At 37.5% G+C, this 27,972-nt stretch overlaps 3 protein-coding genes across 6 annotated transcripts in view; 1 reads left to right on the top strand and 2 right to left on the bottom strand.

The window, feature by feature from the left end:
- Nucleotides 1-1,889, top strand: part of LOC134302917 (zinc finger protein 287-like) — a 4,378-nt gene extending 2,489 nt beyond the window's left edge. Inside the window, exons 2-3 of the mRNA XM_062988172.1 lie at nucleotides 2-370; nucleotides 747-1,889. Of these exons, the coding sequence (XP_062844242.1) occupies nucleotides 2-370; nucleotides 747-1,642 (1,265 nt within the window). The 3' untranslated portion in view covers nucleotides 1,643-1,889. The remainder of the gene's footprint in view (nucleotide 1; nucleotides 371-746) is intronic.
- Nucleotides 1,890-3,493: 1,604 nt separating this feature from the next.
- LOC134302238 (GTPase IMAP family member 4) lies at nucleotides 3,494-4,750 on the bottom strand. The gene has a single exon (XM_062987274.1). It carries the CDS (start codon nucleotides 4,748-4,750, stop codon nucleotides 3,494-3,496), a length of 1,257 nt encoding a protein of 418 aa, XP_062843344.1.
- A 1,815-nt stretch (nucleotides 4,751-6,565) lies between these two features.
- On the bottom strand, nucleotides 6,566-23,590 carry pnp5b (purine nucleoside phosphorylase 5b). Of its 4 annotated transcripts, XR_010007548.1 has the most exons (7): nucleotides 22,789-23,590; nucleotides 21,313-21,384; nucleotides 20,187-20,362; nucleotides 17,866-17,999; nucleotides 17,125-17,279; nucleotides 15,306-15,493; nucleotides 14,788-14,978 (listed from the first exon to the last, which is right to left on the bottom strand). XR_010007548.1 is itself a non-coding variant. In XM_062987735.1 (6 exons), exons 1-6 carry the CDS (start codon nucleotides 22,809-22,811, stop codon nucleotides 7,199-7,201), a joined length of 882 nt encoding a protein of 293 aa, XP_062843805.1. In that variant the 5' UTR covers nucleotides 22,812-23,590; the 3' UTR covers nucleotides 6,566-7,198. The 4 variants fall into 4 exon arrangements, 1 of the variants encoding a protein (XP_062843805.1); XM_062987735.1 differs by lacking the exons at nucleotides 14,788-14,978; nucleotides 15,306-15,493; nucleotides 17,125-17,279; ... (1 more) ...; nucleotides 20,187-20,362; nucleotides 21,313-21,384 and adding exons at nucleotides 6,566-7,416; nucleotides 7,542-7,732; nucleotides 8,349-8,524; nucleotides 8,868-8,971; nucleotides 9,355-9,524; XR_010007549.1 differs by lacking the exon at nucleotides 21,313-21,384 and having other exon boundaries at nucleotides 22,789-22,827.
- Nucleotides 23,591-27,972: the final 4,382 nt, after the last annotated feature.

Genomic DNA, 27,972 nt, shown 5'->3' on the forward strand with positions numbered 1-27,972 from the left:
GATAATGGAGTTAATGATCCGCATCAAGAGTCTAACTTTCAGGATAACGACAAGTGTACGAAGACGAATACCCTGAGACTGACGACAAACCTGCAAGAGAACGAGAATCAAGGAATCCAAAATTCTTTTTCCAGCTCAAGATGTGAACAAAGTCCAGCCTGCATGTTTTCACTTTCTGATAGAGGTGTAACATGTAGGGAATCCCAAATTCCTACTGACTCACTGACTGCTGAAGATAAAGCAGACGTTAGGGGGCACAGCACCGCTGCGCTAAAAGTAGAGCCTACGAGTCACCATGTATCTACAGCACAGTGCCAGTTTGAGATCTGCCAGGCTGACAAAAGGCAGTGCACGTCCAGCTGTATGACAGGTGAGATATGCATGTTGTTTAGCTTTATTCTAAAAAGCCGTCATACATATAAATACCAGTACATGGGTCCCTGTTGATTGATGATTACAGTAGTAATTACAGTAGTAGTTCTAATTAATTCCCCTCCCAATTTGTAGACTAAACGAGGATGGCCTGACCTAGGCAGTATTGTTGTAGCTTTATATTTTCTTCACTAAAGTATAATAGATTGCTCTAGGTTTAAAGGTAAGACCTATACCTTAGAGATCTTTATATGCTCCTCCAGATTTGCCCCTTCTGTGGTCAGTCCCAACAATACTGATAAACCTCACAAAAAGATGGACTGAGGCATGTCAGTGTTAATATCTAACATCAGACTTTACAAATTGTGTTTTAGGGGGCGACAATAATCATTTTGGCGCTGCAGAAGAGTTCCAGCCACAGTCAGCTTACCAAAACCAACAGCTCTCGGGACAAGAATCAGACTACAAATATGACTCAACCATTAATCACCAAAATGGGGCTGCAGGCGAAGCACACGGGAACCTTAGTGGTGTGAACTTTAAAACTGAGGTGGAGGAGGAGCCTCTTACAAAAACGACCAGTGAACTGGATCCATGCTCAATTATGGACGGCGATGCGTTTCCGTGGCCCTCTTTGGCTTCAGTGAACTTCGAGACGAATGCAGGTAATCCTGGATGCTCATCAATGCTGCATCAGAGTATACCTGCATCCCACATCGACCCCCATGTGTTTAACCTAAATTTGGCCACTGAGATTTTACCCTCTAAAGGTATACCGTATAGTATTGAGCCAGTACCAAAACAGCCAACGGAAAGAAAGAACCAGGGCCGAATCCAAACCTCTCCACTCCGTCAGAACTCCGCCAGCTTGTCCATGATGCTGGGCTCCAGGGGTCTGCCGAGAGCTCACAACCACCACAAACCTTTCTCCTGCTCCTTCTGTCCTAAAAGCTTCCAGAGCACGACTGACCTGACGAGGCATCAGCGCATACACACGGGCGAGAAACCATTCGGCTGCTCAATATGTGGGAAGCGCTTCTCCCTCCGAGGGAACCTCGTCACCCACGAAAGGGCACACAGTGGCAGCAAGCCCTTTATCTGCCGCCACTGTGGCAGGGCTTTCTCCCATGGTTCCAACCTGAGGGCTCATCAGCGCATTCACACCGGAGAAAAACCTTTTCGCTGCTCGGTTTGCGGCATGACGTTTGCTTGGTATTACCCCTTCAAAAGACATATTGGCCTGCATTGTGTGAGTGGCCAAAACTCATGATTATATTTGGGATTTGTGTTGCTGTAGTTTTGTCTAGAACCCCAGCAGAGGCTTGCAATCCACAGTACTGATTGAAGTGGGTTCCTGATGAAATGTGAATATAACATTTTTACCATGTTGTCGGTTACTCAGAGAAGAACCGTGGTGGTGTTTCAGTAGGATGAGGCTTTTAAAGGCCCAGTGTTTTACTTTGTTAGAAAACAGACTGTTATACTTCTGCTAATCTAATAAACTCTCACATATTTCATTCTAAATCCCTACCTGAGTGTTTATAGTGTTGTGGAAAAGTTTAAACACCCTTGGTCAAATTCAATGTTCTGTTATATTGCTTAGAAACAATAAAACATGAAATATGGCCTGTGTGTGTTAAATTGAAAGTTTCTTAAGTGAATGGATTTCCACCATACGGTGACCCTATTTTAGGGTAAAAAAAAGAAAAAAAAGAATTGTGACCTCACTACATCACTCTTGCTTGGCCCGTTGGCCGAAAACAGGTACATTTATGGCATTTAGTAGACTACTTCATCTAAAGCAACAGAATACAGTCTAAGCAAATAAGAGTTTGTGAGCCTTGCTCAACAGCCAATGGCAGCCGGTAGTGGTCGGGCTTAAGCCAGCAACCTTCAGAGCAATAGTCTGACACCTTTACCGCTGAGCTACTGTATCATTTTGTGCATTACTATAAAGTTTTTTGATCATTTTAACAAATCACTTTTATTTCAAGCACATACAGGTCAACAAGTCTTACTGATGGTGATGCATAAACTCTGCATAATCCTTAAAAGCATCTTAGATAAAACAGGCCTTTCAATCACAAAATAAACTCAACAGGTTCAAATTTTACTGGATACTGTAATGACAGACTGCATTAGGGTTCCTACATCAAATATAAACCAGTCACAGCATGAACTACCATTACTGCTGCACCCATGTACCTTTACCTCCAGTCGATGGCACCACAGCCTTATAAATCTCCCTGTAGGTACCATGTCATCTAAAAGGAAATTAAATGTGAAAAACAATTTACCTGTTTTTGATCTGGATGAGGGTGTGTCACCTACAATTTAGCAGCAATAAAACATTTACTCAAAAGAAAACCTATGCATCAACATCTGTACCACTGTGGAAGTGTACTGTAAGTAAAAAAAAAAAAAGAATTAAAGTTAAAAAGAGTTAAATAGTATTTTGACAAATTAGTTTTACATCACAGTAAAATGGATAAAAAGCAGGAAGAAAGACAAAACATGAACACCAAAAAATTATAGGAATTTATAGGAATTCCTTTATTAGGAAAGATGGATGGCACTAAATACAGGGTAATTCTTGAGAAAAACCTGTTTCAATCACCAGTGTTTCACCTTCCAGCAGAACAACAACCATAAATGTACTGTTATACTAAAGTACTTTAAAGGAAAACATTTAAATGTCTTGGAATGACCTGACATGACTTGAAGATTGATGAACACCAACAACACCCACCTAAAGGAGCTAGAACAATTTTACCTTGAAATTAGGCAATAATCCTAGTGATTAAGTTAAGATTCCTTCATCGATCCCCAAGGGGGTAATTCGAGTGTTACAGCAGCTCCAGCACAGAGTAAATACAGTTCAAAAATAGAAAAAAGTGTGAAATAAAATAAAAAATATTTAGTATGTAGTGGCAATTACTATTATACTGTAATATGTCAAATCACAACTATACAGGAAAATTTGTGTCTATAATTGTGCTCCTGTAATGATAAAATGCTAGTTTTACAACATTTTCATTAATAAACAAAATAAAGTATTTCACCACTCAGAGTTTCAGGTGGCCCAACTACAGTATTGCGATCAGGCAGGTTTGTATAAGGGTTATTGAACTGAACATTTTGTAAAAGAAGAAAACTTCACCATTTCAACCATTAAAGGCCCTGCTTTTGTAATTGCAGATGCCAGTATAGGTGCAACCCAACGTCCAACTAAAGGAGCTAACTGTGCTGCCAGACCTACAGGTGCCGAAAACAATGTAGCTCCAGCTCCGACTCCCATCCCTCCCCCAAAAATCATAGTGTACTTGAGAATAGTGAAGAATTTTTCATCTTTATACCACTTGCGTCCATCATCTTTAACAGCCTTTTCTCTCTGCTCCTGCTCTATCCTCTTTTCTTCATTCTGGATCCATAATTCAAGTTTCTTCTTCTGTTTTTCACATTTCTTTTCAGCAATCTTCATTTTCTCCTTCAGCTTTTTAAGTCTGCTGTTTTGACTATGCTGGTGCCGTCGACGATCATTAGTTTTCTTTTCTGACTTTAACCGAGTGATTTTTCTTTGGATGTGCTCTATGTGTCTTTTTATTTTCTGCTTCTCCTTCTCAAAGGTCTTGATTATTTTAGCCTGCTGTTGTTCTGCCTTTTGCTTTATTTCTTGCTTAGCTGTTGTAATTAATCCAGCTACTATTGCATCATTGTTCTGATGCAGCAAGGTCAGTGTATTCTCTATCATCTGTGTTTTCATATTGGTAAAGCAACTGTTCCCATTCTGTTTCATCAGTCTATGCACTTTCTGCAGGAGCTTGGTCACCTGATCCTGGTTTTCTGGATTTTTGTTGTTAAAGGCCAAGAAACGTCCACCAAATAGTTTAATAACATCTTGAATTGTTTTGTCCTGTCTTGATATGAACTGCTCAATTGGCTCTTTATTTAGCTCATCTGCTCGAGTAAATATGATGATGGTGTGGTTAGTGATGTTCTCCTGAAAAACCTCTTTAATCATATCTACAGTCTCCTGCTGCTCCCCTGTAAAGCGAGCGATTGGTATAATGAGCAGAAATGCATGGGGTCCAGGTGAACACATCGTCAGGCACCTTAACACTTCGTCTTCTACTTCTTTTTCTTGGAGGGAAGTGTCAAACCAGCCAGGAGTGTCAATTAGTGTCAGGCTTCGCCCCTGAACCTCTCTACTTTCCTTCTGGCACTTGTTTGTCACTGAGCTCATGCTCAATTCAGACAGAAAACGTCGTGAACCCAAGATGGTATTTCCAGTGGCACTTTTACCTGCTCCTGTTCTGCCTAAAAGCACCAACCTCATTTCAGAAACACTGAAGGAGTTCCCAGACTGTCTACGGTTCATACCTGGATGCTGTTTGCAAGACACCCACCCACCAGTGTATTCATTTACTGTGTGAAACACGGAGAGATTTGGGTGATCTTTACCTAAAAAAAAGAGAAATCAGTGTATTTCTATTTATTCAGTGTTCACGTTAATTAAAACACAGTGACCTAACTAGACTTCACGTGTTTAAACAATTCTTTTGCAATATGTAAAAAGTCATCCTGTTCATCAACTGCTTTATCCTGCTCAGGTTCATGGCGGATCCAGTTCCACCAGGGCAACAATTAATCGCACAGCTTTGGCCATCCCCCCAGACTTAGCCAATTATGTCTGTGTAGATGCTCGGCTGGTTGATAGCACTTTTATGTACTGAATGTGAACTTAAACTAACAGGCCAGTCAGAAACAGGCCAGACACATGGCTAAAGCCGACCCCGAGCGAGCCACTTTCTGTTACCTGTTCCATATGCTCAGTTAAAAATGTTTATTAAACACGCGGGCAAAACCGCAAAAGTGGTTCGTCGGTCATCGTGACAATGTCCTGGTTTTTTGTCAGACATAGGTGCCAACCCTACTGCATACACGCCATAACAACATGTAATAATGTGTAATAACATGTAATATCAGAAACCTTAACATTATTATTTAATTATATATAATAAAATTATTTAACACATTCTCTTCATTTAATCCACCCACCCATCTACACAGCGTAGACAAAGAACAGAACGATTTTAACATGATCACTTTTACTTTTACAACTGTAACACCAAATTAAATTATTGTTGGTTGATTTGAAATGTATATTAATACTTACTTTTGATCTTGTACGCACCACACGATCTTTAAAAACACAAAAACAAAGTCCACTTCAGTTCCCGTTTCTTTACCTGAGTTTTGTTTCCTCACTAAATGACTCAACATGAATGATGGTACAGGTGATACAGAAATGTAATCTATTGAGTCACGTGATGCTGTTGTTAGGTGAGAGTCCGGTTCCTTGATGTATACTTAATACTCTCATATTTCTGATTAAACATTTTGCTTTGTATAAAGTAAATATGAAGTCCGGGATTGTTAAACACTTTTCTTAATTTTAGGGAAATACTTTTCCTAATACCTTATTCGTTCCTTAATGCTTTCCTCCTTCTTTCTGACATGATTTTGTAGCTTGTTTCACTTCATGGTTCGAGTACTTTACATTTTATTTGTATTTTTTTATCATTACTTTAATTTGTATTTACTTAGTACTTTACACCATCTATAGTGGGTTTAAAACTTACTTTAACATCTATGTACATACATATACAAAAATGTAACAGACATGATTTTATATTTCTATTTTAGACAACTTAGACATTTAAGAAAGTATGTATATTCTAAACAATTAAAAAAATTACATATTAAAAAAAAGCAAAGGAGGACCAGGTGCTGGACAAGTTTTAGTTTTCTCACCACCCTCAGTGAACAGACAACTGTCAAAATGCATTAGGAGGCCCTGCCACAAAGGTAAACATTTAAAAACTTTCCACATCAGCACATTAATAGTGTATGTATGTTTTTGCCCCAGCAGGTTCTGCCATTATAAATAAACTTACTCAAATCTGTAAAGGTTACTTTGTGACACTACTCTCCCTGTATTCTTCCGCTACTCTTGCCTGTGCCATGGTCAGTCAGTGGGTATCACTGTAGCAGCAGAAAAGAAATTCCCTGTCCGGTCATTAAGCATGGCCACTTAAGCACCCTGCCATCTTAATAAATTTGGTAAGAATAATAAACAACACAAAAAAATCACACAATTCACGGTTTATATTTAATGAGCATTTAAATACAGCACATTCCATCTCAAATTTATCGTTAATTAAGAAAAGCTGTGTAGTATAATCCTGCTCATTATAAATGCTTAATTCAGTATCAGATAAAAATACATCTCAATAAAACACAGAGAACAGTTTTTAAAGTTACCTAACATAAATACACTACTTAAATATATAATGAAAAAAGAAAATAAAAATCCCAATGAGAACATAAAAATGTTACAGTTGTTCAAGAAAGATAAATAAAAAGATCACATCCTCATTATTAGTCTTCTTTGTTTAAGTTATAATTAGAGCTGTGCTTAAAACAGCTAATAAATAGTTTGAGAAAAGGGATCTGTTAAATGAATGACAATAATTATTATAATAACTCTTAATGGTGAACTATGAACATTACAATATGTATGAAGTGCAGCCATGCTGGCTTTGGTCTGTTTTTAAGACATTACACTGGAACAAACTTTCCCTTGGGAATGTTAACATACACAGTACAGTATAAGAACTCTAAATAGATCACAACCCAATAACCCAATCTAATCATTTTAGGAGCCAGTAACAGCAGGTTGTAGAAGTGCAAAGGGAGTAGTGCAAAATGTCAAAGCATGATGCACATTACACTTCGTTTTTTGAAATCAGAGGCCATGGGACTCTCAACATTCATCATTGTTAGGGGTGATGCGTGTGACGAGGGTGGAGACCAGCTTCACCAGCTGCTGGGAGCGCTGCTCACCAGTCTGCAGAACCTCTTCATGATTGGCCTTCTCTTCACTGTCGTAGTCCATCACGGCCTTGTTGGTGATGAGGGAGAGGGCGAACACTTGCATTCCGCAGTGACGCGCCGCGATCACCTCATGCACCGTGCTCATTCCTGTCAGATGGTCATAGCAACATTATAGTGAATTACATAGCATATACACATGTGACAGTTAATAACAGGAACACTAGCTGTCAGGGTTACTACATGTAAATTTACATGTTAAATAAATAACTCACCGACAGCATCTGCACCTAAGCGGTTAAGCATCCTGCACTCAGCGATGGTCTCAAAGGATGGTCCTCCCAGCACACAGTACACCCCCTCTCTCAGAAAGTCAGAGTAGCCAAGCTCTGTCCCTGCTTCCTGAGCCAGCTGACACAGCCGCCTGCTATAGGCATCAGACATGCACGGGAAACGAGTCCCAAACCTGAGAAAGAGAGAGAGAAAGAGACATTAATTCTATAATTCTATAGCTGTCAGCAAAGCATCTGAATATACATTCAATCCCTATACTTACTGGCATGAGGGTGACTGAGGGTGGGTGATATAACTCATTTATAATATATATATATATATATATATATATATATATATATATATATATATATATATATATATATATATATATATATATATATATATATATATATATATATATATATAGATTCACAATACAGTATCATGATCATTTGATATACAATTGATATGGATCTATAATACAAACGGTGAGTCCAGAATCACAGGGAGAAATGCAGTAATATACACCTATCAGAACGCCAATAAATCGTGGTGCCTTGGCCCTCCCCCCAGACAAAGCTAGTATGTAGTACTGGGGATTCGAACCCTGGATCCCAGTCATAGTGGGCTAGCAGAATTTACAGCTGCACCACCCAAGCACTCCTATTCATTTACTTTAAATATATTTTTAGTGTTCTTTTTAATGTTCATTAAGTGGACAGCTAAGTTTACATAAGACTGAGTAGTATTATACCCAGAGACCTAACTTATATGTAACATGTACACACTATGACATTTTGCTTTACCTCTCATCGTTGGGTCCACATAGGGGGTTGTTCCCAGAAAAACCTGGCATGTTGAGGTGGTCTTTAATAATCATGACATCTCCAACTTTGTAGTCCTGGTTCAGCCCTCCGGCAGCATTCGTCAGGATGACCGTCTCGACACCCATCAGCTTGAAGACGCGTATGGGCATGATGATCTGATGAGCCAGGTACAGAGAGAGCATGATGAATGCAATCTAGCAAAAGCTTAACGTGACATATTATCAAAATTGTTATATTGTTTGCTGCTCTTGTACAGGGGTTTCATTGCCACAGATGTTCGGCTTTGTTTACATGTAAAAATTTATGAAACTGTGTTTATTTTAGTTTAAGTTTCTGAATGTAAATTTGCATAAAATATAAATAAAGCAAGAGTGCTGGGTGGCGCAGTGGTTCTATTACACTAGCCCACCACCACCGAGATCCATTTAGATGTTTTAGAAATCTTAAACTGTCTAGTTTGGGTGATCCAGTGCCTATTGTAACCTTAGATTAGTTTACCTTCTGAATAGGATATCCTTCATAGAGGTGAAACCTTCCCTGCATGCAAACACACGGCTTTCCTTTAAGAGTGCCAAACACCAACCGGCCAGCGTGACCATGCACTAAAGGACACACAGCAATCGATTAGAGCAGTGACATGGCAGTGATTAATTAATCACACTGACAAGTAAAACACAACTATTGTTATTAGGTGAGTGTTAATAATCACAGAAAATAAAAAAGCACACAGATTATTATATGACCACACACATCGTTGCACAGAGTTATAAAATAGCCCAATATTCTCAGAGTTCCCCTCCCTTCCCTTATAGTCTCATCATCATCATCCCTCATTTACTATAGTTGAAGGTGTGACTTTAAAAGGTCACTTGGTAGTAAAATAATAATTAATTTGAGACCCCAGGGTAATACAGTACTTTCAGATGAACTGCTCTGGGAACATATTGAAATAAAGTTGTATGTGGACTAGAACATGGCACCTCACCTGTGCTCTGGGGAAAGTTGGGAATATCGCTGTATCGCACAACCTTCTGATCCTTCAGCATATCTGCCAAGCCACCGAGGCCTGAGCCGCACACAATTCCCACCAGGGGTCGGACTGAGGCCTGAGCCAGCAGCCAGTCAGCAGTAGCCTTGCACGCCTCATAACCGTATCTGAAGGGTGAATTAAGGACACAAGTGTTTGTTAACACAGCATGCAATAAAAACTGGGCAGAATGCCTGCATACACAGAGTGAGTCATAAAGGACATTAACATACTTCACACAAACCCTAAATCTTGTCCTTTTAAAAGCGTCAAGACTTTTTTTTACGCACAATCCTTTAGATGACAAACACACCCATATATTTGCCTTCGTCATTTCTAGCGTAAGAACATAAAGTCAATATTAAGTCCTTGATATATTGTTTGCAGTATACACAGTGAGTGAACACACTGAGAGAATGGCTTTTATTTAAGCAATAGAACACGAGAGGGAGTGTGTTATCGCGAATAACATCACGGCTGTGATGTTATTCGCGATAACACACGACCTCGAGTGTTCTATTGCTTTTATACAACAGTTTTTACAAAATAAAGAAAGAAAATAAATCAAAGAAGCCCTGAATTTCATATTAAATATGCTTTAATATTGACAATACCTTCCGCCAAAAAGTAGTTCCACAACGAATACAAAGTTTAACACTACAAAGCAGACATCCCAAGTTGCAAAAACTCATTTTAGGGAGGTAAGAACAACAAGAAGAAAGCAAGAACCTCCGAAGGAAAAAAAAGAAATAAAAAAACCTCTCGCACACACCAAAGGCTATGGATGAAAACAGAACTACTAGGGCTTAACTAACTGTTCGCGTTACAAACACATTAATGTTCCCTACATAGTGCACTAGATTGTGTATCAGATCATGGATTTATGTTCCCTACATAGTGCACTAGATTGTGTATCAGATCATGAATTTATGTTCCCTACATAGTGCGCTAGATTGTATATCAGATAATTGATTTAAAACGCGACCGGGAAAAAAAGTCTGTGTCGCCTGCGTGCGCGTTTATGTGCATGAAGCTTGTCGTTAATGGTAACGCGTCAGCGGAGTAATACCATTGTGGTGTGAAAAGGCCGTGTTTAGAACGCTTCTCAACCAATCAGATTGTAAGGTCGGAACTACCTGTTGTATAAATAATAATCTAACACACACATTTCAAGCAAAACCACATCCAAAAGGTATGAAATAAGTACGATATAAAGTAATATTGCTTGAAAGAAGACGCAGTGACCTGTTGACTGAGTTTCATATTGATCACGACCTGACAATAATCTCAAGTAAAGACTAAGTATGTTTTAGAAGCATCGCTATTAAAATGATGGCAAAATAAAACTGCTACAGTGGGATACATTACACAACTGGATGAGCCAAGGAGAACTTATTATACTTGAGTGTTCGTCAGTGAAGAGGGTAAAACATTATTAATGTTTATATAATTTAAACGATGGTTTTTAAAAGCTCATGGGGTGGCACAGTGACTCAGTGGGTAGCACTGTCGCCTCACAGCAAGAAGGTCCTGGGTTCGATGCCCAGGTTCTATGTGGAGTTGGCATGTTCTCCCCGTGTATGTGTGGGTTTCCTCCCACAGTCCAAAGACATGCAGTCAGATGAATTAGAGATACAAAACTGTTCACGACTGTGTTTCACATTTAACTTGTGAACTGATGAATCTTGTGTACCAAGTAACTACCGTTTCTGTTATGAATGTAACCGAAGTGTGTAAACCATGACGTTAGATCCTAATAAATAAGTTTGAAAGCTGAGATGTACACAAAATATTACAGCAAACTTGTTTATAATTCTTAAACATGACAGGCAGAATGATAGGCCTTTATTTGTTCATATGTAATCTGGTGTTCTTTATAAAAAGAGGAACCAATAGACACATTTCTCCTGGTGGACGATATACAGTGTATCACAAAAGTGAGTACACCCCTCACATTTCTGCAGATATTTAAGTATATCTTTTCATGGGACAACACTGACAAAATGACACTTTGACACAATGAAAAGTAGTCTGTGTGCAGCTTATATAACAGTGTAAATTTATTCTTCCCTCAAAATAACTCAATATACAGCCATTAATGTCTAAACAACCGGCAACAAAAGTGAGTACACCCCTTAGTGAAAGTTCCTGAAGTGTCAATATTTTGTGTGGCCACCATTATTTCCCAGAACTGCCTTAACTCTCCTGGGCATGGAGTTTACCAGAGCTTCACAGGTTGCCACTGGAATGCTTTTCCACTCCTCCATGACGACATCACGGAGCTGGCGGATATTCGAGACTTTGCGCTCCTCCACCTTCCGCTTGAGGATGCCCCAAAGATGTTCTATTGGGTTTAGGTCTGGAGACATGCTTGGCCAGTCCATCACCTTTACCCTCAGCCTCTTCAATAAAGCAGTGGTCGTCTTAGAGGTGTGTTTGGGGTCATTATCATGCTGGAACACTGCCCTGCGACCCAGTTTCCGGAGGGAGGGGATCATGCTCTGCTTCAGTATTTCACAGTACATATTGGAGTTCATGTGTCCCTCAATGAAATGTAACTCCCCAACACCTGCTGCACTCATGCAGCCCCAGACCATGGCATTCCCACCACCATGCTTGACTGTAGGCATGACACACTTATCTTTGTACTCCTCAACTGATTGCCGCCACACATGCTTGAGACCATCTGAACCAAACAAATTAATCTTGGTCTCATCAGACCATAGGACATGGTTCCAGTAATCCATGTCCTTTGTTGACATGTCTTCAGCAAACTGTTTGCGGGCTTTCTTGTGTAGAGACTTCAGAAGAGGCTTCCTTCTGGGGTGACAGCCATGCAGACCAATTTGATGTAGTGTGCGGCGTATGGTCTGAGCACTGACAGGCTGACCCCCCACCTTTTCAATCTCTGCAGCAATGCTGACAGCACTCCTGCACCTATCTTTCAAAGACAGCAGTTGGATGTGACGCTGAGCACGTGCACTCAGCTTCTTTGGACGACCAACGCGAGGTCTGTTCTGAGTGGACCCTGCTCTTTTAAAACGCTGGATGATCTTGGCCACTGTGCTGCAGCTCAGTTTCAGGGTGTTGGCAATCTTCTTGTAGCGCAACAATTCGTCTTTTAAGATCCTCAGAGAGTTCTTTGCCATGAGGTGCCATGTTGGAACTTTCAGTGACCAGTATGAGAGAGTGTGAGAGCTGTACTACTAAATTAAACACACCTGCTCCCTATGCACACCTGAGACCTAGTAACACTAACAAATCACATGACATTTTGGAGGGAAAATGACAAGCAGTGCTCAATTTGGACATTTAGGGGTGTAGTCTCTTAGGGGTGTACTCACTTTTGTTGCCGGTGGTTTAGACATTAATGGCTGTATATTGAGTTATTTTGAGGGAAGAATAAATTTACACTGTTATATAAGCTGCACACAGACTACTTTTCATTGTGTCAAAGTGTCATTTTGTCAGTGTTGTCCCATGAAAATATATACTTAAATATCTGCAGAAATGTGAGGGGTGTACTCACTTTTGTGATACACTGTAGGTAATCTAATGTTATCTGATCTAAATATATGTGCACAGATTTATAGATACTGAGGAAAATACAGAAGCTGTTCCTCAGATTGGGGCTTTTTACCCTTGTAGTGTACGAGGAGGAAATCACGTCACACTAGAAAACCAGGCGGGTTGCCAGGGCAACATCCCAACACACTCACCCCTCCCATTCCGGACACACCTCCGCACACACATACACAGTGTGTCGAGTCAGCAGGTTACCATAGTGACCACATGTTGCGCACTACTTAGGGACACTACATCTCGGCAAATCGATAAAACAGAATCATTACAGAAAAGCCGAATTCACCGCGACCCGGATAAAGCGATGGAACATTTATTTACATAAATGTTTCTGTTTAACCCTATCTATTCTGCTTGTATTTCAGTTGTATTTAGAAACACTTTTCACCGTCGTAATGTGGATTGGGACGCAGCCAAGCTGGCATCACGTGTAACACACAGCATCCAGCCATGCATAAAATGTGCACATTTTATATGATTTTATAGTAATTATAAGTATAATTATATAGTTTTACTAGTAAAGTCAGGTCAAATATACATACATACATACATACACACACGTATGACTAAATACACAATAATCAAATATTATGATCAGTGTAATTTGAGTCACCCAAGTAGTCAATATTTATAGTTTAATTTATAGCGTTTCATGTTTCATCACACAAGTGTGTAACTCAATAGATTTAGTCATCAGCTCCACTTTCTTATGACTAAAACATGCAGCGTTTAGCCATTATAGTCTATTTTCAATGGTATTACTCATACAGTAAATGTTTAATGGACAGCAGTGAAACGCCTTTGTAAAATATAAGCGTATTATACAATATATTTAAGTTTTTATTTATGTAAAGGTTTTCCTCGGCTTACTAGCGCCCTGCTTAGTTTATCAATATACAGGAACACGGGATTGATATTGCGGTTTGGGACACAGCCCGGGCTTGTAGCGTTCGCACTGTATGGCATGCATTTGGGGCCAAAATCGTCTTAGTTCTAACGCCTGTACACGTAAAAATATTACGTGTCCAGACGTAAAATATGTACGTGTGATGTATTGAGACGTATTTCTTTTACGTGTACAGACGGCTTATTTTTGCGTCTGCAGAGGTACTTTTTTTACGTGTACAGACGGCATATTTTTATGTTTCCAGAGGGTTTTTTTTTTACCCGTACAGACGTAATTGTACAACGTCTTGGCATTTTGCCGGTACCCTAGTCAAAATATCCTATAGGATTCCAATAGAAAAAAATCCTATAGGAATCTTATTGGTTTTCTATCATATTTTGGAACCAATCCTATAGGAATCCTATTAAACATCTTATAGGAATCCTATTGGACATCCTATAGGAATCCTATTAAACATTCTATAGGAATCCTATTAAACGTCTTGTAGGAATCCTATTGGACATCCTATAGGAATCCTATTAAACGTCTTGTAGGAATCCTATTGGACATCCTATAGGAATCCTATTAAACGTCTTGTAGGAATCCTATTGGACATCCTATAGGAATCCTATTAAACGTCTTGTAGGAATCCTATTGGCCATCCTATAGGAATCCTGTTGGATATTCTATAAGAAATGTTTTGGCCACAAAATAGGAATCCTAATATTCTAATATGATTTTATCTAGTAATTCTATTTGATTTACAGATAAACATTAAAAAAAATAAATGCATATTAAAATTCCTGTCTTATCATATTGCAATTATATTATATTATATTATATATTATATTATATAGTCTTATTATACTTTTCTACATTAAAATTTCCTTGCTTAAATAACTAAACAATTATTAATTGGTTGTTTAAACAATTTTATTACAATTAAGTAACAAACAGACAAACAATGATGCAAGCAAATAAATACAGACAACAAGGCAACAAAGGCTAGACAACAAAATCTTACTCGTCGCCATTTTACGTTCATCTGCACACTTTTGGGAAATGGCTTGTTTGATTAATCTAGGATCTGTGCCAAATTTTTTCCTGATGTAGTCTGTAAAACAAAGAAACCACAGAAAATAACATAATTTTTATATTCATTTTAAACAGCTAATTTTTAAAATTGCTAATGTATGTTAGAAGGAACGATGATAGTGGTTTTTACCACCCATCAACATCACGCAATGATACACTCATCCAATTTATCAGAGCATTTGGGAACAAGTCAGTGAGTTCAGTTTTTCTACACCATGAAAAGATCAGTTTACATGCATTGAAATCTGAGATTATTTAGCATGTGATGCTCTGAAGACTGTGGTTTACTGTAATGTTACTGTCAGCATTATATAAAACAAATATTTCCAGAAAATAATTTACTCACTTATTATGTCACACACTTTGTCTGGATCCAGCTGAGGTTTGGCCTCTCTTCCCCTTAAGGTGTTTGAGCACCCTGTGTGTGTCGCCAACTTTCTTCTCCCAAAAACAGCCAGTAAGAGATCTTTTGTTGATCCATTTTACATTCGCATACTGCTCAGAAGTGATTGCTGTGTTGGGTCAAATTTTAACCTAACAAAAAATGACAATGTTTAGACATTCAACTAATTTAAAATGCCATTTTTATGTTGCCTTACACATCTTCAGGCAGTGGAAAAATACAAACCAAAAATGTTGCATACCATATCATCCCGAGAAGTAAATATCAAACACTTTCTGTGCATGATGGGAAATATGTACAAATATGTTACCCTAAGAACTAGACATTGGACAGACAGACCATAAGTAGTACTTATGTACAAGATTCTTATCAGGACTGGGTGAAACAAATCCTATGGCTGGGGTGGGGAAACAAGGGCCAGAGTCTAGCACAGTTTCTGCTGATTTTTCTGCTCTGACACCATAAATAAACGTGTTCATAACCTGCTGAACTGACTCAGGTGTGCTTGGGCAGGAAAATCACCAAACTGACATAATCTGCCCTCTAAGACCATAGTACCCACTTCTGTCCTAAACATACTTTTACAACCCAAAATCAGAAAAAAGTTGTGACAGTATGGAAAATGCAAATAAAATAAAAATGCAGTGTTTTTTACATTTACTTTGACTTATTTGATTGCAGACAGTATGAACCCAAGATATATTTGATGTTTTGTCTGATCAACTTGTTAATGTACCTCCATTCCTGCATTTCACACCTGCAACACATTCCAAAAAAGTTGGAACCAAGTAACAAAAAACTAGTAAATTTGTGTAATGCTACAAAAAACATTAATTTTCATTGACAACAGGGCAGTAAGATGGTTGTGTATAAAATGAGCATCCCAGAGAGACTGAGTCTTTCAGAATTAAAGATGGGGAGGGGGTCACCACTCTGTAAAAGACTGGACAGGCAAATAGTGCAAAAATTCAAGAAAAACATGTCTCAATTCAAATAGTAAAGAACTTGTGTATTTCATCACCTACAGTACATAATAAAAAGAACACTTTATAAAACTTTTAAACTTTATAAACCCTTTCTAAATCATCATCTGTAAGCTTGGCACTGTATCCACAAATGCAAGTTAAAACTTTACCATGCAGAAGATGAAAACAGATATTAGCAAGATCCAGAAACACCACCACCTTCTCTTGGCCTGAGATCATTTAAGATGGACTGAGGCAAAGTGGAAAAGTGTCTTAAATGAACTCAAGCCCAGAGAACGTGGTGGTGTTTCTGTATCTTGCTAATGTCTGTTTTTTTCTTTTGCATGGTAAAGTTTTAAGCAGAAAATCTCACAAGTTCAATGGATGCAAGAATTGTGAAGGTGATATGAAAGAAGGGGTCCTATGTTAACATATAACTCGGCCTGTTAAGATGTTTTTGATTGAAATGATTTCAGTGAATGTGACCTCTTAATGCTGCCAATTCAACAAATTACCATTTTCAGTTCTTTACAACCTATAAAATGTTTGGAAACTGTTTGTTTTTGAAAAAAAAAAAAAAAAATACTGTTATCATTGGGAGGTTTGTTCAATAAAATTTGATTTATACTCTAACGGTTGATGACTTGAAAATTATACTGACGGTCATCTGCATCGATCATTTAGGAAAATCAGAGAAAAATATCAATTGCATAATAATTTGGAACTTGGCGTATAGTGTGCCTACTTCAGTTCTTACTTTGGGTGAATGTACTGATGCACTGATGAAATTCACTAACCTTTTTGTAGAATTTTTGCTGGGCTTGTTTCATCGCCATAAAATACATCACATATTGAACCCACTGAACAAATTACATTTGCGAATTTTTTTTATAGGCAAAACATCCCACGTAGGTGGATCTTCTATCCACTGTATTAGCATATAGGCCATACTCTGGAATGAGAGAGAGACGGGGACACACACACACACACACACACACACACACACACACACACACACACACACACCAAATAAAAGTAGAATAGTAAAAATAATTTTTATAACGGTGTTTACTAATTAACAATAACTTTTTCTTATATGTTATGTGTATATGGATGTAGTTAAGATTTTGTTTTTCAGAATGTTTTCCTCAGATTTAAAATAAAAAAAATCCCGTCAGAGTCTCACTCCTGCAAACAGTGTCATGGTTGTCATGGTAACTTTAAACAACGGTACTCCAGCACAGCAAGTTAGCTGTCTGGCTATAACGTTATTAATATCTAATTAATATAACTTAAAAACATCAAGAAAACTATCGGACATGTCTTACTAATTTTGTAATCTAAATATATGATGTAAATGCAATGTTAAACGCAATTAACCCTAATGCCGGCGTCCGCATAAGTTCCCGTTAACAAACACTACGAATTTAAACTATAAAAACTTAATGGATTTATTTATATGTACTTAATAAAATATAATATTTCTATATCGCATTTCTAAAGAAAATAAGCTTAAATGAGAGTGTGTATGTTTGTACCTTCTCAGTAGCTGGTAGACTCCTGGTCGGATCCAACGTCTTTAACGGACCAGGTGTAATTTAAATTCTGATTCCGCACGCGCAGGTCAGTAGAAGCCACTGTAGAAGCCACTGTAGAAGCTTCCCTGTGTTAGCTGAATATATAATTTATTAATTATTCTGAAGATATTGTATTACTGTCAATTTTCCCTATTTGTTTATACATTCTTTAATGATAACTACAAGGTTAAACATAATTATTTCATATTTACAACAGGGAGACAGTTGAACATTTAGAATCCAACTGAATTCTAATAGGAAAAAACAAAAAGTCCTATAGGATTTTTGGAATCCTATAGGACTGTATTGGAAAAACTGAAAATCCTATAGGATATTTTGACCAGGGTAGATGGAGATATTTACTTACAAATTGAATTAAGTTGCACAGTGAAGGTGATTCTTTGTTTATTAACCTGCTGCTTTATTTCTTGATATTCTGTAGGATTATTTTCTTTAGTTTTATTATGATGATAAATGTAACAATAAATAACAAGTGATAAATGATAAATAACAAGCAGCAATGATAATTTAGATATGAAGTTTCTTCCTGTAGCATAGTCAAAAGAAGCATGCAAAATATCTGGTTCTGACATTGCCATGGTCAAAATCTCACAAAATGGGAGTTTATTTATTGAGGAAAATATATTTAAAAAAAAGTAGCTTCACAGAAATCCAGTAAAGACAAAAGTTTGAATATGAAATGTAAAACCCCCAGGTGAGCGAGGCCAGGGGCAACAGTGGCAAAGAAAATCTCCCTCAGAGCTGAAGAAGAAACCTTGGGAGGAACCGAGGCTTATGAGGGGGGACCTACTCTGGTCAAACTACCTACAAATAATTGACAAAAGGTCCCTGTATCATCACATACAGGCGCATCTCAATCAATTAGAATATTATCAAAAAGTTAATTTATTTCAGTAATTCAATTCAAAAAGTTGACTCATATTTTTTAGATGCATTACAAACAGAGTGATCTATTTCAAGCGTTTATTTCTTTTAATGTTGATGATTATGGCTTACAGTCAATGTAAACCCTTCATTATCTCAGAAAAGTAGAATAATCAACACAAAATACCTGCAAAAGTTTCCTAAGCCTTTAAAATGGTCCCTTAGTCTAGTTCAGTAGGCTACACAATCATGGGGAAGACCGCTGACTTGACAGATGTCCAGAAGGCAGTCACTGACAACCTCCTGCTGTATCCAAGCATTTTAATGGAAAAATGAGTGGAAGGAAAAAGTGTGGTAGAAAAAAGGTACACAAGCAACAGGGATAACCACAGCCTTGAAAGGATTGTCAAGAAAAGGCCATTAAAAAATATGGAGGAGATTCACAAGGAGTGGACCTCTGCTGGAGTCAGTGCTTAAAGAGCTACCACACACAGACGTATCCAGGACATGGGCTACAACTGTCTTGTTTTCAGATGAAAGTTTTCAGAAGGAATTTTGCATTTCATTTGGAAATCAAGGTCCCAGAGTCTGGAGGAAGAGTGGAGAGGCACACAGTCCAAGCTGCTTGAGGTCTAGTGTGAAGTTTCCACATCAGTGATGGTTTGGGGAGCCATGTCATCTGCTGGTGTTGGTCCACTGTGTTATATCAAGTCCAAAGTCAGCGCAGCCATCTACCAGGACATTTTAGAGCACTTCATGCTTCCCTCTGCTGACAAGCTTTATGGAGATGCAGATTACATTTTCAAACAGGACTTGGCACCTGACCACACTGCCAAAAGTACCAATACCTGGTTTAATAACCACAGTATCACTATGCTTAATTGGCCAGCAAACTCACCTGACCTAAACCCCATAGAGAATCTATAGAGTATTGTCAAGAGGAAGATGAGACACCAGATCCAACAATGCAGACGAGCTGAGGGCCGCTCTCAAAGCAACCTGGGCAACCTCAGCAGTGCCACAGGCTGATTGCTTCCATGCCACACTGCACTGAAGCAGTAATTCATGCAAAAGAAGCCCCGACCAAGTATTGAGTGCATATTCTGTAAGCCATAATCATCAACATTAAAAGAAATAAAAACTTGAAATAGATCACTCTGTTTGTAATAAATCTATATAATATGAGTTTTTTTTTTTTTTTTAATTACTGAAATAAATTAACTTTTTGATGATATTCTAATTTATTGAGATGCACCTGTAAGTCTGCTGTTATAATCAGGTGTACTGATATATTCATAGTAGTAATAGAATGATGGTGGTAATATATAATTAATTCAGTGAGCATTGTGGATTTTTCTTTCTTTAACATAAGGGTACCAACAATTTTGTCCACGTACATAAAACAGAAATGTTGTGTTGAGGTCTCTTGAACTGCGCTTCAGTTAATTCCAACAGTTTGAACAAAACTTCCAATTTAGACTTCTTATGGCATCTGGTGTTGTCCTCACACTGCTGGAGCTCTTCATGTTTCAGTTGCAGCTGGACTCTTTTTCCAGTAAAACTCCTCATTACACTATTAAAAAAAAAAAAAAAGATTTCAGATTCTGGCATTAATATAGATTTTAGTTGGTTTATTTGGTCACGTGTTTGAGCATTTCAATGCATTAAATCTAAATAAATCCATAAATAAACAATACATATTTAAATCTTTGCACTTTACGGTCAACATTCATTCATTCATTCTCAGACAAACCTGCAGTGTTTAATACACACCATAGGCCAGGGGTAGCCAAGACGGTGCCCGGGGGCACCTGGTCGCCCGCATGGACCATGTGTGTCGCCCGCAGGGCATGTTATAAAAATAGCACTAAGTCACCATGGAGCTCCGTCGAAAAATTTTACTTAATTGTGGCTGTTTTTGAACCAATAACATTTGCATTAATGTAGATTTGAAAATGACAATATTGAACAGCCCCGGTTCTGGACTGCTTTGCTTGGGGGGCAGTAAAATTAAGTGGGCATGTAGATAGTCATGTTTTTAAAGGCAGAAATATATTCAGGGTTTGATTTGTGTATGAATGATGACAGTAAAGCTATTGATACTGGCTTAAATTGATGTATGGGGTAAAGTAAAATTTTGTGATTGGTTCAGAGATCATTTTAAAAAATAGCCTTTGCTTGCATTGTGCTTGGGGGCAAAGACACAATCTGGTATTGAATATACAATTTTAATTAAAAAAAAATTCTATATGAACACGGACCTTGTCTGGGGTCAAAGTTCAATATTGATAATAATAATAATAATAATAATAATAATAATAATAATAATAATAATAATAATATGCCATGGACAGTTTTATCTACAAAATCAAAAGGCCCGGTTTTATTATTTTTTCTTTAGATTTTGACATACTGTAGAATTAAACTTCATTTCATTTTGTGGATAAATGCAAAAAAGTACATATAAACAACAAAGAAAACAGACATCATAACAGACAACAAAAATCATAATTAGCACTTTACCTTGTTATTATCAGATCCACATCTGCCGGAGCATGGCTGGAACTGGCCAGTCTTGTGCAGTCCGCAAATACTCTTTTGCAATTCAAAAGAAAATTTCGAAGAGCCATTTTGTAAAGTAAATTGACTACATCACGGTCACATGAGCCTACGTTTAAATTAAGAGCACAGTGCGTATTTAGTGCGTGCTCTCACGTGCAAATAACGTAACGCTACGTTTGCATGTGTCATGCTTAGTAGGCAATACGTTGTAACGTGTGTACGCGTCTCATGAATATGGGAAGCCAAACGTTGCACATTGTCAGTGTTTGTCACGGTCCCTTATTCACATGCAGATATATTTATGTTATAGTTCACTGATTGGCTATAAGTTGTGAAGAGGCGTTAACACGTCATATTTTGCCTTCTGTACACGTACATATTTTACGTCTGGACACGTAATATTTTTACGTGTACAGGCGTTAGAACTAAGACGATTTTGGCCCCAAATGCATGCCATAGCACTGCATCGCATCGTGTGGCATCAAGTCAACCTACTCTCACCTCTCAGTGTCAAACAACGTGGAATAAAGTGACTGCTGTGTTTTATATAAATGAGACTTAATAAAACTGTAAAACAAACACCTAAAACGAACAGCATTTTTGGTCAGTCATCATTTCAAGTGGCTGCAGCCACGGACTGGAACAAACTGCAGGAAACTCCAAGGCTGGAGAAATTTATTTCTAAGAACAAATTACAGATATCTTAAGAGATACGTGCAGCTGTATGACAAATTGATTCTTCTTTTATACTGTTGCTGGGTGATTCGACTATGTGTTGTTGTATTGTGATCATCGTTGTTTGTTTTCAATGTCTAATGTAAATTTGTTTGTATGATTGTTCCTTAAGAGGCTTTGCCTTTTGCCAGGCCGCCACTGTAAATAGGAAGCCTGGTTAAATAAAGGTTAAATAAAAATAAAATACAAAAAAATGTATGTTAATGTTTAAAAAGAGCATTTATGGACCAATGTGTAAAGTTAATTCATTTATAATACCCTATCATGTGTGCACGTGTGTGTATGATTGTTTAATATATACAGTTAAATATACATGTATTTAATTACTTATAATAATAATAAGTAATAATGTGTTCTACAATGCAAATAAAGTGCACATTGCGTTTACTGTAAGTCTGTTATGTAAATACTAAAATCTCTTGCGTCATCCAAAATTACCGACTGTACAATTCATTTCGCAAATGTATATTTATATTATGTATTATTATGTATAATAAAAGAATAAATAAAACAGGCCATGAGTTTGACAGTGTTGACTTGACTTTGACAGTGAAACTACAGCCACATATTTCATCATCTTCCGCATTTCTGTGCATCGCGTGGCGGGGTTAGGATGCTAGCTCCCCCGGCTAACCAGCCCAGGCTAACTATATTTACGTTTAAAGCTTCATAATACACACATATAAAGTAGTTCATACTCACCCTGTGGAAGACTCGGGGAACATTTTATGCTCGTTTTCTTCTCAGAGTCTCAGAATTGACCCAAAGCCCAAATTCACTCCACTGTGTATCGCAGGAATTGACCGTTTATGACACTGAGCGGAGTTTCCATTAGGGCTGTGAGGTCCCAGCCCCGCCTACTCACACCGTCCTCTACTCTGATTGGTCGGTTGTGGCGGGTGTTGGTCGAGGGATGGATGCGTGATGAGTGAATGAGTCACATTTCTCATCACTCACGTTTTTCTCATAGAGAACACACACACACACACACACACACATACATACTGGTAATTATGGTATATGAGGACACCTGACTCAGTACCTACTTTATGGGGACACCACTTTCCACATATGCTATCAATGTGCAAGTAACTCCCAAAAATGTATTTAAACCTGCTAAAGATACATCCAAATTAGAATCACCTTTTTATTTTAAAATCATGGCAATATCATATACCTGACATTTTACAGCCTTAGAGAGACATGACCTGAAGAGTGTTTAAAAGGACACGCATGGTTTATCAGCACACACCACATACACAAACACAAACATGAGCAGATACTGTCTTAAGAGGACAATCAAAGGCATAAAAGGACACATAATCTGCCTGTCTTTTCAATCTAATGTAACCAATATTTTAAAGACAGCTTTGTTTTTGCCAATCTGTCATCAATATATAAATATACAGTGCCATCAGAAAGTATTCACACCCCTTCACTTTTCCCACATTTTGTTACGTTACAGACATATTCGAAATCCGATTTGAGTTTAGTTTTCTTTTTAAAAAATCTACACGAAGTAACCCATAATGACAAAGAGAAAACATGTTTTCAGACATTTTTGTAAATCTTTTAAAAATGTAAACATTTAAACATAATAGGTACATAAGTATTCACACCCTTTGATATGGAACTCAAAACCATCAAAAGGGATTTTTGTGAGGAGACTATTGGAAGTAGTTTTCAACAGGAACAACTATCTTAAAAACAGTATCTAAGACACTTTTTAAACAAAAAAATTTGCCCTTCTAAAATGGGAAATTCTGCTTTCTTGCATTTCTCGCACTCCAATTTTGAAGCCAAACGACCCTTTGTGGTTTGAAAACGACCGATATTTGAAATGCCTCATTACAGCAAGGACCTCCTTTGTTGTCCATGGCCTCCGAACTACTTTCCTTGTTGTCACTGTAGTATCAGGTACACCATCTACCAATGAAAAAGCCAAAAAGTCAAACAGAATATAGAATCCACAGACACCTGTAACACCCATTTCTTGTATTAAAAGCTGGTTCAATACTTGAACCAAATAACATTATTCTATAGCTTTAGTTATTCCATAACTAAAATAAACTGTTATCTACTGTGTAGACAAGTTCAAAAATATGGCAAATAACATCCTGGTCATCAGGTTAAAAATTCGCCAATCACACTAGAGAAATAGTAAAATCCACTTTCAAAATCACCAAAACTAATGTTTTCAGTTGTTCTTAAGTGCTGATGAACATGCCCTTATACCTTTTACAGTCTCCAATTAAGAACCCCTAAAAAAACCCTGCTAGGTCTATAAAAAATCAAATATAAATCATGCATAATAAAGTGGCATGTGGATAACAAATAATGGTGATAAATCATGTGGATGTATGTATCTATATTGTAGGTGTTACAAGTACTGTAATGATCACTGTATTAGTACACACAGTATCCTGAAATACAAAATCAGCAAACCTTATGAAGCAGCTTTAAGTCAGGTATACAAAAACACACAAATGCCTTAGTGGAGCACAGAATAGGACACAACGCTCAACCTATCTAATTAGGAACAGATTTTAAAAAATCTAATATTTATTTACTGGGATGTCTAACTCCAGATGGTCATGACACAAGACACTTTGAGAAGCAAATGCAATAATCATTTGATCCATCCCCTTATTTATGAAGAGCAAAAAAGTACAAAATAAAATTTACACAGAACATCGACACTGTTGTAAAAAAATATAAATTAGAAGTAATCCTAAATAAAACCAAGTAACGATCACTGACTATCTACAAATACACTCTGAACAATCCCACATCCAGCTCTTACAAACCCAATCATGTCCTCACAAACCAGCCATCAGTCACGTTCACTCATACACAAACTACTTGGCTGATTCAGACAACTACACAACACAATTATACACAATGCTGAGCTTCAGAGTGTATTTGTAGATAAAGTTAGTGATCGTTACTTAACGTTTTGCATGGTTTTATTTAGGATTACTTCTAATTGATATTTCTGCAACAGTCATGTTGGTGTACTCTACAACAATTGTGTTATCTCCTTCTAACTAGATAAACGATGACCCTGCGTTTGCTTCAAGTAACGCAACAATTCAAGACCATCTTGAATCAGACATCCCGATAAATAAATATTTCACTCATTGCAGTCTATTCATAATTAGATCAGCTCAACATTGTGGCAGTTATGAGGGATATGTGTTTGTATACCTGACTTGAGACTGCTTTATAAGAACACAGTTTGGTTTGTGAGGACTTGGTACAAAAGTCAGCACAGTTTCCTGAAGCACAGAAACAGTGATCATTACAGTACTTGTAACACTTTGAGGAGTGATTTAGATGTCATTTCATATTTGTATTCATTATGTTTAAATTGTGCTCTGTACGGTCTATGTACAGTCAGTAGGCTAAGTAGTTTGTGTATGAGTAGACGTGACACATGGCTGGTTTGTGAGGACATGATTGGGTTTGTAAGGACTGAACACGGCTTTGTTTATAGTGTATTTGTAGATCAAGTTAGTGACCATTAATGTTTTGCATGGTTTCATTAAGGATGACTTCCTACTGGTTTGTAAGAGCAGGGATTGGTTTATAAGGGGTTAATGGGGAACCTGAAGAGGTATAATGACATTTTGTCAGTATTTAAGAACTGGGTATAAATCAGTTGTGGTGTGCTCTACAAATAGACAAACATCCATTTCAAGAACATGGAGGATTTGATTTTAAATTCCATATTTCACTCAGACAGAGCAAATACATAATTATATGCCTTGGTTTATCAATAAATACTGACTGTAGGTTTAAATAATGCATGTTAGGGTTAATGTAAATTTAACTCTTTTACGTATTCAACAAATATGTTTTGTTGTTTATCTCTGTAGATGCCATTAGAAAAGCCTCTTGTAACATTGTTCTCTGAAAAGCTCTTTAATCCGCATTTACATGTAACTCTTAGTGCAACAGAGACATCTAGCAGCTCACCTAATGAGCTAAAAGTTATTTAACTTAATAATAATTGTGTTGTGTAGTTGTCTGAATCAGCCAAGTAGTTTGTGTATGAGTGAACGTGACTGATGGCTGGTTTGTGAGGACATGATTGGGTTTGTAAGAGCTGGATGTGGGATTGAGTGTATTTGTAGATAGTCGGTGATCGTTACTTGGTTTTATTTAGGATTACTTCTAGCTGATATTTCTGCAACAGTCATGTTGGTGTACTCTACAACAATTGTGTTATCTCCTTTTTCTCACTAGATAAACGATGACCTTGTGTTTGCTTCAAGTAACGTAACAATTCAAGACCATCTTGAATCAGACATCCTGGTAAATAAATATTTCACTCATTGCAGTCTATTCATAATTAGATCAGCTCAACATTGTGGCAGTTATGAGGGATATGTGTTTGTATACCTGACTTGAGACTGCTTTATAAGAACACAGTTTGGTTTGTGAGGACTTGGTACAAAAGTCAGCACAGTTTCCTGAAGCACAGAAACAGTGATCATTACAGTACTTGTAACACTTTGAGGAGTGATTTAGATGTCATTTCATATTTGTATTCATTATGTTTAAATTGTGCTCTGTACGATCTATGTACAGTCAGTAGGCTAAGTAGTTTGTGTATGAGTAGACGTGACACATGGCTGGTTTGTGAGGACATGATTGGGTTTGTAAGGACTGAACACGACTTTGTTTATAGTGTATTTGTAGATAGTTAGTGACCATTAAAGTTTTGCATGGTTTCATTAAGGATTACTTCCTACTGGTCTATAAGAGCAGGGATTGGTTTATAAGGGTTACCACAACATAACTATTTTCTGTAGTTGTCTGAATCAGCCAAGTAGTTGTGTATGAGTGGACGTGACTCATGTCATGTTCTCACAAACCAGCCATTTGTCATGTGTACTCATACACAAACTACTTATAAAGCAGTCTTAAGTCAGGTATACAAACACATATCCCTCATAACTGCCCAAGTCAAGTACAGAATAGGACCACACACAATGTTGAGCTGATCTAATTATGAATAGACTGCAATGGGTGAAATATTTATTTACCAGGATGTCTGATTCAAGATGGTCTTGAATTGTTACGTTACTTGAAGCAAACACAAGGTCATCGTTTATCTAGTGAGAAAAAGGAGATAACACAATTGTTGTAGAGTACACCAACATGACTGTTGCAGAAATATCAGCTAGAAGTAATCCTAAATAAAACCAAGTAACGATCACCGACTATCTACAAATACACTCAATCCCACATCCAGCTCTTACAAACCCAATCATGTCCTCACAAACCAGCCATCAGTCACGTTCACTCATACACAAACTACTTGGCTGATTCAGACAACTACACAACACAATTATTATTAAGTTAAATAACTTTTAGCTCATTAGGTGAGCTGCTAGATGTCTCTGTTGCACTAAGAGTTACATGTAAATGCGGATTAAAGAGCTTTTCAGAGAACAATGTTACAAGAGGCTTTTCTAATGGCATCTACAGAGATAAACAACAAAACATATTTGTTGAATACGTAAAAGAGTTAAATTTACATTAACCCTAACATGCATTATTTAAACCTACAGTCAGTATTTATTGATAAACCAAGGCATATAATTATGTATTTGCTCTGTCTGAGTGAAATATGGAATTTAAAATCAAATCCTCCATGTTCTTGAAATGGATGTTTGTCTATTTGTAGAGCACACCACAACTGATTTATACCCAGTTCTTAAATACTGACAAAATGTCATTATACCTCTTCAGGTTCCCCATTAACCCCTTATAAACCAATCCCTGCTCTTACAAACCAGTAGGAAGTCATCCTTAATGAAACCATGCAAAACGTTAATGGTCACTAACTTGATCTACAAATACACTATAAACAAAGCC

The sequence above is a fragment of the Trichomycterus rosablanca genome, chromosome 25 (genome assembly GCF_030014385.1).
Source record: "Trichomycterus rosablanca isolate fTriRos1 chromosome 25, fTriRos1.hap1, whole genome shotgun sequence".
NCBI lineage: Eukaryota > Metazoa > Chordata > Actinopteri > Siluriformes > Trichomycteridae > Trichomycterus > Trichomycterus rosablanca.

Excerpts from the sequence above, each read along its gene's own strand:
- LOC134302238 (XM_062987274.1), bottom strand. The coding sequence starts at position 4,750 with ATGAACCGTAGACAGTCTGGGAACTCCTTCAGTGTTTCTGAAATGAGG.
- pnp5b (XM_062987735.1), bottom strand. The coding sequence starts at position 22,811 with ATGTTCCCCGAGTCTTCCACAGG. Across the intron at positions 9,525-22,788 it reads TTCCCCGAGTCTTCCACAGG|ATACGGTTATGAGGCGTGCA; the intron begins GTGAGTATGAAC and ends TTCACCCTTCAG. Across the intron at positions 7,417-7,541 it reads CTTAGGTGCAGATGCTGTCG|GAATGAGCACGGTGCATGAG; the intron begins GTGAGTTATTTA and ends ACCATCTGACAG.